General features: G+C 40.9%; 1 protein-coding gene across 3 annotated transcripts in view; it reads right to left on the bottom strand.

The window, feature by feature from the left end:
• Positions 1-15,784, bottom strand: part of CIP2A (cellular inhibitor of PP2A) — a 35,671-nt gene extending 19,887 nt beyond the window's left edge. The window contains exons 1-8 of one of the 3 annotated variants that reach the window (XM_077820944.1): positions 15,640-15,784; positions 9,794-9,941; positions 7,959-8,071; positions 4,493-4,587; positions 3,742-3,838; positions 1,991-2,113; positions 1,675-1,820; positions 1,027-1,102 (exon numbers count right to left, since the gene is read on the bottom strand). In XM_077820944.1, coding sequence (XP_077677070.1) covers positions 1,027-1,102; positions 1,675-1,820; positions 1,991-2,113; positions 3,742-3,838; positions 4,493-4,587; positions 7,959-8,071; positions 9,794-9,941; positions 15,640-15,726 — 885 coding nt within the window. In that variant the 5' untranslated portion in view covers positions 15,727-15,784. Of the gene's footprint in view, positions 1-1,026; positions 1,103-1,674; positions 1,821-1,990; positions 2,114-3,741; positions 3,858-4,492; positions 4,588-7,958; positions 8,072-9,793; positions 9,942-15,225; positions 15,465-15,639 lie in introns of those variants that run through there. The other 2 variants (XM_077820933.1, XM_077820951.1) reach the window with 2 other exon arrangements.
• Positions 15,785-16,067: the final 283 nt, after the last annotated feature.

The raw sequence follows: 16,067 nt of genomic DNA, 5'->3' as shown, positions 1-16,067 counted from the left end.
ACTAGTACAGTAGTTTGTCGCTATCTAAAATTTTGGCAGCAAACATGTACTGCTTGAGTATTAAAGTCATTTAAATTAATAGATTAGCCAGTTTAGGCCTTAAAATAGGTTGTGAAATTCAAATTTAATTGAAATTACATTTAAAAAAAATTATTAAAATAAAAAAATCTAATTTAAATCAATATCCACCTTTTCATTAAAAATGAATCATCCATTACAAAAGATCACTCGGTTGCTTGCAGCTCTCTCAGAATATTATTCTATTAAATAAATTAGGCATGCTTGCTCTCTTTTAAGGGCAATTATTTTTCTTTGAAGGTAACAGGTTCAAATTCCCTAAGATGTAGATATCCCTTTAAATGGTCTGATGGAAACCGCACTAATTTGACCAAGATATAAGGGTTATTAAAAAAAAAACAAAAAAATACTTTGCCCATGCACACTGGATGTTAAACAATAAGACTATTGCCCAGCAACCTATTGGCAGTGCACACGTATATATAATAGGATATTAATGGATGAAAATGTGCACATTCACAAAAGAGATTTCAAATAACGAATCTCTAGGAACCTTCACATATCGAGAATGTATCTTTTTGTTCACTAGTAGACTCAATGTCCAACACATTAAAATGTTTTAGCATTTATCGTCTGCCATGTTGTAAAATTCATTCTAGGAAGGTTTACAAAAACCTTTAAAAATAGCTAAGTTTACATTATATGCAAGGTACAACTGTAAATATTTAACCTGTAACATTTCCAGGTTGCTGTATGACTATTAATCTTCAAAACAAGAGGAATTATTTCATTTTATGAACGGTGAAATTGACACAGAGGTTAATTGCCTGATCCCAGAATATACTGAGCACCTTCAACTCCCACTGATTTTAACAGGACTGAATACCTGTGAGAGAGATTTGGTTAAGGCCGCAAAGTATCTAGAGACAGTATTAGAAGTTAGCAGCTCCTGATTTAGGCCAAATGCTTGGTAAATTAGATTCCATAGTTTCTCTCTCTGTAAAATACCTTTGATGATGAATCAGGATCCCTTCCATGAAGAAGGCCTAATACTTGATTGAGGCATGAGGTGAAGTGTTCATATCTAGATTATAAATGAGAAAAAGTAAACTAAGCTCTTACTTCAATGATGTAGTTACTCAATTAAACATTTATGAACAGCAGTGGATTAAAATGCCCTCTTCCAGCCACATCCCTAAAATAGTTATGAAAAGCCAATAGGAAGAAATAAAAGACAAAGGAAACATCCTCCATCTCGTAACTGCTATATTCAAAAAGACTAAGCTACAGTTTAAAAATCACTTTCTCCTGAAGCTTGTTTTTGTATTTTATGTTTCTATCTAAACATTTTTTTTTAAATAAAAAGGAGTACTTGTGGCACCTTAGAGACTAACAAATTTATTTGAGCATAAGTTTTCGTGAGCTACAGCTCACTTCATCAGATGCTGTAGCTCACAAAAGTTTATGCTCAAATAAATTTGTTAGTCTCTCAGGTGCCACTAGTACTCCTTTTCTTTTTGCGAATACAGACTAATAGGGCTGCTACTCCGAAACCTTTTTTTTTAAATAGGAACTCAGGATGTTAAGCTTCTTTCATCATTATTTGAAGATGAGTCTAAAACTGCAACTGGCTAATTTTACAAAGCAAAGTCATACCTAGTGAGATAATCTGCAATTTTGGGGTTCTTCAGCAGATCCATGAGTAGATCAACAGAATATTTTCTTGTCAGTGTGCCATCGCCGTTTACAAGAATGTTGAATATTAACTGAAATGTCTGATGAATGTTTCGGGCATGGAAGAGCTAATAAAAGGAAATGAGAGCTATTTATGCTACAACACCAACAAATCATCTCCCACTAGTCAAAACAATCAGAACAACCGACTCAGTTATTGTGGTTACTCGATAGTTTTACTCAAAGTTTACAAATTTCAGTGAGATTTTCGTTACAAGACTCCGAAATATTTACTTACCTTTTCTCCAACTTCTTCATTTAAAGTCAGGCTTGATAATATCGAAAGTGCAAACACGACCATAGTTAAACTACTATGGGCCAAGAAACTGATCAAGGTACGATAGAAACCCTTCACGTCATTCTATAGCAAAAAGGAGAAACTCATTAGCATTTGACAGTTTTGATGAGAATATAATTGATAGAACTGTCTGGAATAATGTTTTATAAACAAGGATTCAATCTAGCCTAAGAACTATTCTAAGGTGATACCCAGAAAGAGGCCAGTGAATTACATGGGAAATATACAAAATGTGATTTCCACTTAAGGCACATACCAGTATGCAAAGTATCCTCTAGAACAGAAATTTTAAGTCAAACTTGAATGGTAAAGAAAAAGGGAAGGAAGGATTTTCACTCATTTTACAAGATGAATGGAATGCCATTTCATGAACATATGTCTTTATAGATAAAAGATAGCTATCATAAATGGACACCCAATTCCTGTCTAATTCAGCTATATTTTTTTCTTTATAAATATCAGGGTTACAATGGAGGTATACTTTCAATGACATCTATGGAAGGATTAACTTCCCCACATGCTGGAAATATCTACGTATGCTCCTAAATAGTTTGGAAAAGCTGAGGGTACATTTCACTTTTCCATTTTATTCCCTTAATTAGGGTGAGAATTATTTGGTGAAAATTTTAGCTTTAGTTTGCCCTAAGGAACCAGGAGTAACTTGAAGGGTGTTAACTACTCCCCAGGCTTTTAAGTAGGATCCTGTGTACTCTAATTCTGCAGCACTAGACTTCACCTCATGGCACATAATTATGCTCCAAATTCTCAGCTTTCACTAAAAAATATGTTTGGAGCCTTTATCATAGTAGAGAAATCTAAAAACAACCAAGACAAGCCAAATGTAAAGCAACAGGATGATGTCTGCTTGAGTCTGCAGAGAAGCTAACTGAGATGTGGATTTCCCTTTTCACTTTAATCTGGCCCCCTGGATTAATTCCAATGGCATGGAATCTGTCTTTCCCCCCCGATAAAATGCCACAGTTTTTCAACTTTGCTGTGAATTCATCACTCAGCTAAAAACCACACTTAACATTAATTTGTGTAGTGGTGGGAATAACAGTGAAAGTACACTACTGTTGAATAAACTGGTGTCGATGCTGAATAAGGGCATGAATCCAACACCAAGATCAGGGGTGATTTTTGCTTTCTTCTCAGATGGGCAAAAGCCTTAAGTATTCAAGTTATGCCAAAAATCAACACTGGTTATCCAAATCCATCTACAATAGTAACATGAGACTGTTTTAATGTTAAAGATATAAAGAAGATGCCATGCTTTTACACTGACAAAATTTAGCTTCTCCCACAAGATCTCAACTGGTGGGTCAGAATCAGACCTCAACTTAAATCTTTCACTAACAAAGCGTGGAAGCAGTACGTGCAATCTGAACTAGGTGGTAATGGTGTGGACAAAGCACAGAGAAGAGCCTGACCTCCTGAGGTCCCTTCCAACCCTGATATTCTATGATTCTAAGAGTAGGCGCTTCACATTAAAATTGAGGAAAACGATCAGTGGGATAAAGTGGGACTGCAAGCTCTGGAGGGAAAGTTGGAATCACCACTGCATGAGGGATGGGGAGAAACAGGATGTCTGTGAAAAGGAGCTCTAAGTCCTCAAATGATCAGATTCTGACTACCCTCTTCCTTTCCTCTATCCCCAGAAGAGAAAATACATAATCAGAGAAGTTTCTTACCAAAGATTTTATATGAGCTTGAACAGAGAGATTGTGTCGACAAAGATTTGCCATTAGTCCCAAACATGGTATCGTTAATTCATCTTCTGTTGATTGACTAAAAAAGTTCCACAGGACTTAAGAATTTAACGGTTACAGCCATTTAGCTTCATTTATATATTCAGAATTCAATGAAATCTCCTTCTATATATAAACATCCATCCAAATTACAGTCATGTATTAAAAAGACATTTATAAACTTGCAATGCATATTCAGTATGGAAAAGCTACCCACAATACAAAAGTGAAACCAATCATATGACAGTTCATTCATGTCTATGGTCCTGAACCGGCAATGGGCTTCAGGTGCATGTATTAAAGTCACTAGAGCTCTACACAGGCACAGGGATCTGCCAGCACAGAGCTTGTTGTAGAGTTGGTGGCTCAAATTGTGAAATAAGTCTAAATGACAGGCAGAAGTGTTCTAACTGCTATTTTAGTTTTTTTGACTTATTTCTTCAAAAAGCTCAAATTCTCCTTAAACTCTACCAGCTGTTGAAAATCATAAGTAAATGCCCCATCTTTGAATATTCTTTGCAACAATAGCATTTTGAAAGAGACAAATGTCTGGTAATTTAGAAGCAATTACTACATAATTTATGCTACATCCAAAGCTTGTGAAATAACACATTAATGAAGCTATTAAAGAAAGTTTAGAAATGTGTTTAGCTAAAGATTTCCTCCCCAAAAAGAAAATTGGACACATACTTACATATGACGCATTAGGAATAAAATCAATTCATCAGTGTTAGTGCTGGCTTGGAAAACTCTGACATTGTAGGTTAATCTCTGCAGAAGTTGAATACTCTGAAGAAATAAAATGAAGTCAATTATATAGCCTTCCCACAGCATTCTACTGTAGAACATGGACATTTGGTGTTCAGCCTAGAGGATACTTCTCTACAGTTTAATGAGTCATAAGAACAAGCAGTGTTAATTTTGAGACTTGATCACATTTAGATCTCATTAAGTATAAAGTTATGGTATTACAGAAACAATATAGTATTGATACATGTGGGATATTCACCTAGCATATCTTTACTTAATTAATGAAAGCAAGGTAACAATCTTGGATTAGTACATTTGAATGCTCACAAACACATACAAATTGCTTAGAAATAGGTTGCCCAGTTCTCCCACACAGCTTGGCCAATAAACTTGCAATGAGGTGGAGGGATTCTCTATATTTAACTGGGTTTCAGTGGGGCTCCTGAATTTTTTTTATTTTTTTTTTAAACAAATCCCATATAACTATTTAGAGACCTCCAAAATGTAATCCACAACGGCAATAGTATATTGTAAGCAGACATGCATATTAAGAAGAACAGTATAATTGTTTTTTAACATGAAGGCTTTTCCCCCAAAGGAATATGGCTTTTTTGTCAAAATGGAAAATTTCCATAGGAAATGTCTGTTTACAACAAAAATTTTCCCAGGGAAAAAACATTTTCCTACAAACTGTACTATAAATACGCCCCCATTCCCCTTTTTATGTGCAGAGAAATGACAGTGACTCATTCAACTCACTCAGCTTCCCAAAGTAGCTAATTTGAGATTTGACTGTAAACCTTTACATAGCATAGCCAAGGTTATCACCCAAATACATAACCTAACTTAGAATTTCTAAGTTAGGGAAGTGGGGAAAAATATAAATATGCTGGTTGCCGCTACCCTCAACACTTTACTGCTATTTTAAATGGGAATTTTCATACTGAGAGAAGCTTTCCTATGTTAGACACCAGACAAACCCATGAGCTGCTTGAGTCGCCTAGTGCCTTAACAGGCCCTCTGACCTGTGGAGAGTCCCCTTAAGATCAGAAGAGGTGGGCTCCAATGGTGACTCAATCTTGTCCCTGCAGATCCCTGTCTAAACACCATCAAAGGAGTGCAGTATTGTAGGCAGATCCTGTTCTTTTGTCTGTCTTTTCTCTCTACCATAAAGAAAGAGAGAGCTGCAACACAACAAGGATGGCAGTGAAGTGACAGCTGGGAGACCAGCACCAGCTAAAAGAAAATCTACAGGGATTAAAAAAAGCATTGCCAAATGCTCTGGGTTAATAAAGAGTGAACCAGTGAAATCAATCTGGGGAGGACTGCTTTAAGAAGAATGAATAGGATCTGCCTGAAGCTGCTGGTGGCAGAACATATATGGCAGGGTCTAAAAAAGTACAGCCATTCCCATTCTGCCTTGTCTGATAGGTCTGGTTCTGCCTTCAAACAGCAGTGAACAGATGGCAAAACGAAAACATGGACACACTGTAAGTAACCTGCAGACCGTTCAGTGGGAAAAAGCCAGTTTTCCTTTCATTAATGACTGATGTTAGAGTAGACACAAATAAGTTGACCAGAGAATCACTGTCTATTGGTATTTATATCATTCATTCTCCCATCTATGAAAAGGGATAGAGATGTCTGTCTCCTTTGTAAAGTGCTTTGAGATCTACAAATGAAGAGTGCCGCAAGAGATGGGGGGTTAAAAGGGTCTGTAACAAAAATTTAAAGATGGAAATATGCAAGACAGCAGAGAGATATCAGACTATCAAGAGTGATATCCTAAAAGCTAATACTTGCTTCAAAATAATAGAAAATGAACCCACTCTCCCCTCACTCATTTCTTGAAGTAAACATTGCCAATTTCTAAGTTAATAGTTTTTGTAAATTAGAGCGAGGTGAACACACAAGATAAAAGTAAATAAGCAGTTTACCATAAGTAAATACTGAAAAGTAGTCCTAAAACCATTTGTACATCACTTAGATACTACGATGATGATGATATAGAAAACTTTGAGACAGTAAATAAAATATACAACTTAAATACTTTGATTCTATATATCAGGGAGATCACCTTGAGCAGCATTTCGCAAATGCAGCCACCAAGGGCTCTTCTTGCAGCCACAGCCTCCTGAACAGCGATTGAGGAAGGGAAGAAGTGGCTTTTCCTTTCTGGAGCCACAAACGCCAGAGGAGCAGGCAGCTGATGTGAGTTGCCCACATTCCCAGGGGCAGTGGGGCATGGGCTTCCACCCTGGGGTGGTGGGTGGCAGGCTCTGGCTGTGGGGCTCCATCCCCTGGCTGCAGGGCTTCAAGCTCAGGCTGCAGGCTCACCAACCCCCTAAATGTTCCTGGCCCCTGCCACTTCCCTCAGCCCTCCATCACCCTTGGCCCCCACTGCCTCCCTACCCACCTTTCTATCCAGGGCTTAATTTATTGCCCGGCTCGTGCTAGGGCTGAGTAAGTCTGCTATGAAAAGTGATATTTGTTATCACTCTTCACTGCCTCCGAGCTATATAGTAAGTCTGCTGTTTAAAGTGATATTAGCAAATATACAAGTATCAGTTTTCACAGCAGTAGACAGGTTTCAGAGTAACAGCCGTGTTAGTCTGTATTTGCAAAAAGAAAAGGAGTACTTGTGGCACCTTAGAGACTAACCAATTTATTTGAGCATAAGCTTTCGTGAGCTACAGCTACAGCTCACGAAAGCTTATGCTCAAATAAATTGGTTAGTCTAAGGTGCCACAAGTACTCCTTTTCTCACAGCAGTAGACTTACAGATGCTCCCCAGGTTACGCAAGACCCAACTTACGCAAATTCACACTTACGAGAAAAGTTCCGTAAGCTAGAAATAGGAGGGTTTTTTGGGCTGCGTAACTGTTGGGTATACGTTTCCGACTTATGCAAAATTTGAGTTACGCAAGGTGTAACCCAGGGAGCGTCTGTACTAGCTAGCAAGTCTAAAAAAAGGAATAAAAAAAAAACAAAACAAAACAAAAAAGAAGACCATGCAAAGCACCTTATTTTGTTTCTATTCTGTTTATGTCCAGTAAAGAAGAGACAATTGTACATTATTTTTTATTATTGAGACAGCAAAAAACCCTACTTAAATAAATTGTGATTTGGACATGTATATGTGCATATTTGTTTTTTCTCAAGTTAAGTATTTTAAGAAAAATTGTCAGAGCAGCCACCATCAAGAGTTGGTGGCTGCATGCTAAGGCCACCAAAACATTTTTTGTGAGAATTCCTGACCTTGAGTTTCCTAAAATGCATGATTTCTATTAGGGATCCCTGCTTATTAAAAATATAGCATTTTTGGTTTTGTTATAAATGTTTGAGAACAGACTCTTCAGAAGAATTAACTCTATGATACAGATAAAATATTAAGCATTATTTTGTCTTACCTGTAACAATACTGGATCATTAGGATTTGTAGAGCTTCGGTGAACCACTCCTGCCAGCACGCTAGTCAAATTATAAGTATTCTGAAGAGCTTCTCTGGTCTCTTTGTCCAAAACTACAGTGTAAAGTCATTTGTTAATGTCGTCCTGCACAATTGCAGTTAATAATAAAAGCAGCATTAGCTAGCAGTCTGAGCACTGAATTGGGAACCAGTAACTGAGCTCTATCCCTAGTTTTGTTGTTGTTGTGTGTATGTATTTTCTTTTAAACCAGCTTTTAAACTTTGTACATGCTCTGTGACCATGAGCAAGTCAAAACTTCTCTCTGCTTGGTCCAGACTACCTTCTGCCTAAATGCAACATGGGAACACTTCCACTTACTTCACAGGATGTTGTAAGGACCATTCCACCCTGACTAAAAAACCCTCTTGAAGTATTATAGGCCAGCTGCACAAAACTGTCAAGCAGCTTTATTAGCCTGTGCAGAAAAATCTACCTGTAGTTCTTCAACCAAGATGCGCGGGGGGGGGAGGGTTTAAAACTAAGTTTACTCACAGATCAAACACACGGCAAGATACAACTACTCTTCACTCTAGTGAGTAAACAAGCAAACTTTTACAAAGGTGATCACTGCCATTGCAAACTATCCAGTCTCAAATCTACCTCTAACCATGACCCATCACCCTCAGATCACATGACACAGAATATAACTTAATAGGCTTAAAACAGGCATTTTGTCTAGGTTATTGCTACACATTTTAAAAAAAAACTGTTTCAAGCTCTAGGAACCCATTAAAATCCTTTACAAAAAAAAAGATTTAAAACAGACTCCAACTATCCCGTATCATACCAACATACAACCAGATGTAATAAACCTAAGACAACCAGCCCCCTTCAAATGCCCTGCAACCTCTTTCATTTCCCAACTTTTATGGGCTAGATGCCAGAAAGCAAAGATCATCCTTCAAGCATGTCCTGGAGATTGGCTTGAATCACCCGGAGTCTGTTAAAGAGCAGAAGCAAGTTCCAAATGTGCAGCCCCATAACAAATGCCCTGCCAGCAACCCTCTCTTTTATCTCAGACACTTCTGCTAATTGCACTGTGAAAGAATCTCAAAGGGAAAGCAGCTGTCAAAGAAAATGAATACTGCAAGTATCATTCAGTTACACAAGCTAGGTTGATGGGGAGAGAGAGAGAAGACGACAACCACGAACTATATGGATTGAGGAACAAACTTCTCCTATGGGTGTATTACAGGGGTTCTCAAACTGGGGGGAGGTCATTACATGGAGGGTTGCGAGCTGTCAGCATCCACCTCAAACCCTGCCTTGCATCAAACATTTATAATGGTGTTAAATATATTAAAAAGTGTTTTTAATTTATAAGGGGGGTGGTGGTGTCACACTCAGAGACATACTATGTGAAAGGGGTCACCAGAACAAGTTTGAGAACCACTGGTGTATTAAATAGCTGTCAAGCACAGGAGCTTTTACGTAGTTCTCTGAAACATCTGGTATGGGCCATATTAGAGACAATACTAAACCAGATGGATATATTTTCTGATTCAGTTTGGCAATTTCTGTGCTCCCATAGAATGCAAGATATTACACATTGCCAGGAATAAGATATTAGAAAACTAAATACTTAATTTTGTTACAGTACATAGTTAATTATTCCCCATCCCTCAAATCAATGCAATTTACACAGATAGTATAGCAGATAACTCACTTGCAAATGCAACCTGTCACAGATTCCAACTGTTTTAAGACTTATTAACAATCTTTGAAAATTTAGCTTTAATTCCCCAAAAGAAAAATTAAAGATGTGAACAACTTACCTAGTTGTGACAGCAAAGTAATCACAGACAGGATTAGACATGGACTTATATTTGGATCCTCAATGAGCTCCGCTAAACAGCTCAGACATTCACTTGGCAGTATTTGGTTTGATGCAAACAATCTTGTTAGCTTCAATCCAGAGATAACCTAAAAACACATTTTAAATTAAATAAGTATTATATAACTGCAACAATATTTGTCTCAGTTCTGCACAAGATTCAGAGGGGAGTTGTATTTTCAGTTCAATGCAATATACTGCCAACACCAGTAGCATCCTTGATAGCACACAGATACTTTCGCTTGCCTCTTTTAACCCACTTTTGTTGAATTTGTAAACTCTGGAAACATGTTTTTCACTACAGTAACTCCTCACTTCACATTGTAGTTCTGTTCCTGAAAAATGCAACTTTAAGTGAAACGATGTTAAATGAATCCAATTTCCCCATAAGAATGAATATAAACAGGGGGGTTAGGTTCCAGGAAAATTTTTTTTTTGCCATACAGTACAGTACTATAGTTGAGAGGTGCCCCCGCCTTACCCCACACAGGCACAGCCCACTGGCATTGGAGAGAATGAGGCAGGCAAGGAGGCTGAAGGTGCTGTAGGCTAGGAGAAGCACGTTGCTCAGCAGCAGCTTCCCCTATTCTGCAAGCACCAGGGGCAGGGGGCTCAACCCTCTGCCCGCCCACTCCACCCCTTCCCCAATCCCCCACTCTTAACCCTCCTCTTCTTCCCCCCTCCTTTACTCCGCACGCAGCATCCTCACTTCTCCCCCCTCCCTCCCACGGCAATCAGCTGGCTTGCGACGTTCAGGGGGCAGGAGGGTGGAGGGCGGACACGGCGCGCAGCCTCGCCCCTTCCTCCCCGGCTCCTGCCCGCAGCAATCAGCAGGTTTGCAGCGTTCGGGAGGCAGGGGGAGCCTGCGCGCCAAGTCCTCGCTCCTCCCCCCCCTCTCCTGAACGCCACAAGCCAGCTGATTGCCACGGGCAGGAGGAGGAAGGGGAAGGCGCTGATCCGCGGGGTCTACCAGCGGCTGGGAGATGCTGTGGGGGGGCCATAGGGGAGCTGATGGGGGGCTGTCAGCTGTGGACAAAGCAGGCAGCCAAACAACATTATAGCAAAGCATTGCACAACTTTAAATGGTGCATGTTCTGTAATTGAGCAGGGACGCAAGATCGAAACACCGTTAAGCGAGAGGACGTTAAGTGGGGAGTTACCGTACTGTATGTGTCCCCTTTATATTTGAAAAACATACATTTCTTCTGTTTTGGACTCATAATTAACAGTTGGTTTACTTTGTGCACAGCTCTACCAATTATACCACTGGGAATTGATTTTAAGTTAACAGCTGCTGCAGCGTGAACACAAATCATTACTAGTTTATAAATACAAAAATACTACAAGTCTGTATTTGTACATAAGAAACATACAGCATCAGGTAAGTTACCCACCAGTTTATATATCTTTTAGGATAAAAAAAATATTGGTTTTACATAGCCTGGAAATGTATTGTTTAAACAGAATGTTTGAAAATTAGTTCCCAATTAAATATGATAGACTAATTCACAGTAAGACACAGATTTCAATAAAAAAGCATTATTCTGTACAAAGATATGAAATATTCACAAAGAACGTTCAACTTATCTGTTGTATTAAAGAATGCAAGGCAGAAAGACTGAACTCTATTTCTTCAACTCCAAATTAGTAGTTGTCAAAGAAAGACTTGTTTTCTTTTATGTAGAACCATCAAATTAATTAAAACACGCTGGAATTAATCTCATTTTAACTCTACAGCCTATACCATGGAATAGCTTGCTAGAACTAGTATATACAATAGACAACAAAAAAATTACAGCAGTTATGTCTACAGTTGGTTGCTATAGACAATGAAAAACAAAAATGAACAAACATGGAAAAGCTACAGACAGACTCATTAAAATATTAAATTAATTATCTTCATTTGAGCATATTTTGAAAGTTATGCAACTGACAATTTCAGCTGTAAAACATTCATGTACCACTCATAACTCGCACCAGTAGACTGAGCGATTGGCTGAAACAAGAAATAGGGCTGAGTGGACTTGCAGGCTCTAAAATTTTACATTGTTTTATTTTTGAATGCAGGTTTTTTTTTGTATATAATTCTACATCAAGTGCATTTTGGGAAAACAAGGTTGCTTAGAGTTTTAACTAGGGCTGTCAATCGCAGTTAACTCACACAATTAACTAAAAAACTGATCACAATTAAAAAAATTAATCATGATTAATCATAGTTTTAATCACGCTGTTTAACAATAGAATATCAATTGAAACTCATTAAATATTTTGGATATTTTTCTACATTTTCATATATATTGTATTCTGTCTCATAACTGAATTCAAAGAGTAAATTTATTACAAATATTTGTACTGTAAAAATGATAAAGAGAAATAGTATTTTTCAATTCACCTCATACAAGTCCTGTAGTGCAATCTCTATGTGAAAGTGCAACTTACAAATGTAGATTTTTTTTGTTACGTAACTGCTTTCAAAAACCAAACAATGTAAAATTTTAGAGCCTACAAGTGCACTCAGTCCTACTTCTTGTTCAGCCAATCGCTCAGACAAACAAATGTTTTACATTTATCGGAGCTAATGCTGCCCTCTTCTTAATTACAAGATCACCAGAAAGTGAGAACAGGCATTTGCATGGCACTTTTGTGGCTGGCATTGCAACTTATTTACGTGCCAGATAGGCTAAACATTCATATACCCCTTCATGCTTCCGCCACCATTCCAGAGGACATGCTTCCACGCCGATGACGCTTGTTAAAAAAAAAATGCATTAATTAAATTTGTGACTGAACTCCTTGGGGGAGAATTCTCCTTGGGGGAGAAACGGCTCCGTTTCTGCCATATATTTCATATTATAGGCGACTCAGATGATGACATGATGTTCATTTTAAGAACACCTTCACTGCAGATTTCACAAAACGCAAAGAAGGTACCAATGTGAGATTTCTAAAGATAGCTACAGCACTCGACCCAAGGTTTCAGACTCTGAAGTGCCTTCTAAAATCTGAGAGGGACGAGGCATGGCGCATACTTTCAGAAGTCTTAAAAGAGCAACACTCCGATGAGGAAACTACAGAACCAGAGAGGTGTTCTGATGGAACCACCAAAAAAGAAAATCAACCCTCTGCTGGTGGCATCTGACTTAGATAATGAAAATGAATATGCGTCAATCTGCACTGCTTTGGATTGTTATCAAGCAGAACCCATCATCAGCCTGGACGCATGTCCTCTGGAATGGTGGTTGAAGCAAGAAGGGACATAAATCTTTAGCACATCTGGCACGTAAACATCTTGCAACTCCGGCTACAACAGTACCATCAGAACACCTGTTCTTCAGGTGACATTGTAAACAAGAAGCAGGTAGCATTATTTCCTGGAAATGTAAACAAACTTGTCTGTCTGAGCGATTGGCTGAACAAGAAATAGGACTGAGTGGACTTGCAGGCTCTAAAATTTTACGTTGTTTGGTTTTTGAATGTAGGTTTTTTTGCACATAATTCTACATTTGTAAGTTCAAATTTCATGATAAAGAGATTGCACTACAGTACTTATGTTAGGTGAATTGAAAAATACTATTTCTTTTGTTTTTTTACAGAGTAAACACTTGTAATCAAAAATTATAATATAAAGGGAGCATTGTACACTTTGTATTGTTGTAATTCAAAAATATTTAATTCTTAAATAACAGCATTTAATATAATAAATCATATTTAAATAATCTATTACAGTAACTCCCCACTCAACGTTCTCTTGCTTAACGTTGTTCTGATCTTACGTGCCTGCTCAATTATAGAACATGCTCCATTTAAAGTTGTGCAATACTTCGCTATAATGTTGTTTGGCTGCCTGCTTTGTCCATAGCTGGCAGCCCCCAATCAGCTCCCCTTTGCACCCCCCACAGCGCCTCCCGCCCGCCGGCAGACCCACAGATCAGCGCCTTCCCCCTTCTCCTGCCTGCGGCAATCAGCTGGCTTGCAGCGTTCAGGAGAGAGCAGGAAGGAGCGAGGAATCAATGCACAGACTCCCCCTCCCTTCCCAAGGCCACAAACCAGCTGATTGCCAAGGGCAGAAGCCAGGGGAGGAAGGGGGGAGGCTGCGTGCCTAGTCCCTTCTCCCCCCACCTTCCTGCCCCCTGAATGTCGCAAGCCAGCTGATTGCTGTGGGCAGGAGGGAGGAAGCAGCATGCAGAGTAAGGGGGGGGGGGAATAGGCAGGTTAAGGGTGGGGGCTTCGGGGAAGGGGTGGAGTGGGCAAGCTGAGGGTTGAGCCCCCTGCCACTGGTGCTGGCAGAGTAGGGGAAGCTGCCACTGCTGCTGAGCAATGTTTTTCTCCTAGCCTACAGCACCTTCAGCCTCCTTGCCTGCCTCATTGTCTCCAGTGCCAGTGGGTTGTGTCTGTGTGTGGTAAGGCGGGGGCACCGCCCAACTATTGCAAAAAAAAAAAATTTCCCTGGAACCTAACCCCCCTGTTTATAATCATTCTTATGGAGAAATTGGATTCGCTTAACATCGTTTCCAGTTGCAGTCGCATTTTCCAGGAACACATTTACAACGTTAAGTGAGAAGTTACTGTATTGTTTAATCACGCAATTAATTTTTTTAATTGCTTGACAGTCCTAGTTTTAACATGTATTTAGATTTTTTTAACCCGATCCACAGCGCTGGGGAAGGAGGCTAGAACCACATTTTAACTGTAAAGACACATGTTATAAAATAGATTCCAGCAATTTCTAAGGAAATTACTTCATTCAAGTCTCACCCCACGGCTTTGTTTGTTAATATTTACAATTTCTAGTTATGAAATGACCCCACTGTATTATCTGTAGATCAAACTAAGAAGTGCTTTGGAGTGCATAAGAGACTACATAAATGCAGAATACGATTATTAAATGACAGCACGAAAGTATTAGCATATCTTCCAAGGACAGTCATCCTGAAGCTTTGACCAATTCAATAAGTTAAAAAGTCTCAAGCGTATACCTGCCTTTTAGGCTCCCTGACAGTTGCCACTGTTTTGTTTCATAAAGGCATATTTTTTAAAGTATTTTTCCTTTTCTCTATTCCTGTGTGAAAAGGTCCAAACGAGCAACAGGGTAAACTGACTTTTCCAAGCTTAACACGGATTTAAAAAAAAAAAAAAAAAAAAAAAGCCGCCCCCCCCCACACACGCTCATCCCGGGACTCCCGGAGCTGAGGCTTTAAGGAAACACCCACCCAGTATTCTAGGACCCCACAGTAACTCCCCACCCGCCGAGCAGAGAGAGACCAAGGAGGCGGGCTAGGAGCAGCCCCCAGCCCGACGAGGGGTTTGACGCAGGGAGCTGCGCGGTGTCCGGCTCCGTCTCTCCCGGGGGCCCCGGGCTGACCGCGCGCTCACCTCCAGACTGCGCTGCAGCAGCGCCGCGTGCGCTGGGCTCTTGGCGGCCCGGTACTGGGCGGCGGCCAGCAGCAGGGACTTCATACAGGCCGAGGCGTCCATCCCGCCCCGCCCGGCGCCTCACGCGCGCAGCCGGCTCGCAATCGTATTTGGCGCCCGCGCCGCCATCTTAGCTCCGCGAGCGTCCGAACCCTGGAGAACCAGCCCGCCCCCGCGCGGTGCATGACGGGACCGGCGCGAGCGGAGGCGCTGGCCATGGCGCTGTGGGAGGGGGACCCTCTGCGCGGGCATCCTGGGAGCTCGGCCCAGCGGGCGGGGCGGAGTCAGGTTCCTGCTGGTGCATGCTGGGAACGGCGGCCGCCATCGCTCTGTGGGGATAGGGTCCCGCCCGCTGCCCATGCCGGTGTACCGTACCGTGGGAAGGGAGGCCGCCATTGCTCTGTGTAGAGAGAGCTTCGCCCTGGTGCATGCCGGAAGCCCAGGGAGCGTGGCGTCCGCCATCGCTTTGTGGGGGTCTACCACGTTCGGTGCTTGGGGCGCCCGCCATCGCTCTGTGGGGGTGCGCTCGGCAGGTGGCGGGACTAGGCAGCTGCTCGGTGCTTTGTCCTTGCTGGGCGGGTGGCCCAGTGCCCGGCTGGCAGCGGGGCTGGCACAGTGTGTATCCTGGGGGAGCTGAGAGGCATTGAACCAAACTGCAAAGCCTGTATGTGACAGGGACCACGTCAAGCCCCGGGGGGTGGGGGGGGGCAGCTGGACCCCTAGTTCCCTCACTATGGGAGAGAGCAGGGTAGCCGGCAGCTGGGCGCGCCTCAGTGCAACCCCCTCTGCTCCAGCCACATGGC

This window comes from Eretmochelys imbricata, chromosome 1 (assembly GCF_965152235.1).
Source record: "Eretmochelys imbricata isolate rEreImb1 chromosome 1, rEreImb1.hap1, whole genome shotgun sequence".
Classification (NCBI taxonomy): domain Eukaryota; kingdom Metazoa; phylum Chordata; order Testudines; family Cheloniidae; genus Eretmochelys; species Eretmochelys imbricata.
Note: the sequence above shows the minus strand (reverse complement) of the source record. Positions and strands in the feature narration are given on the sequence as shown.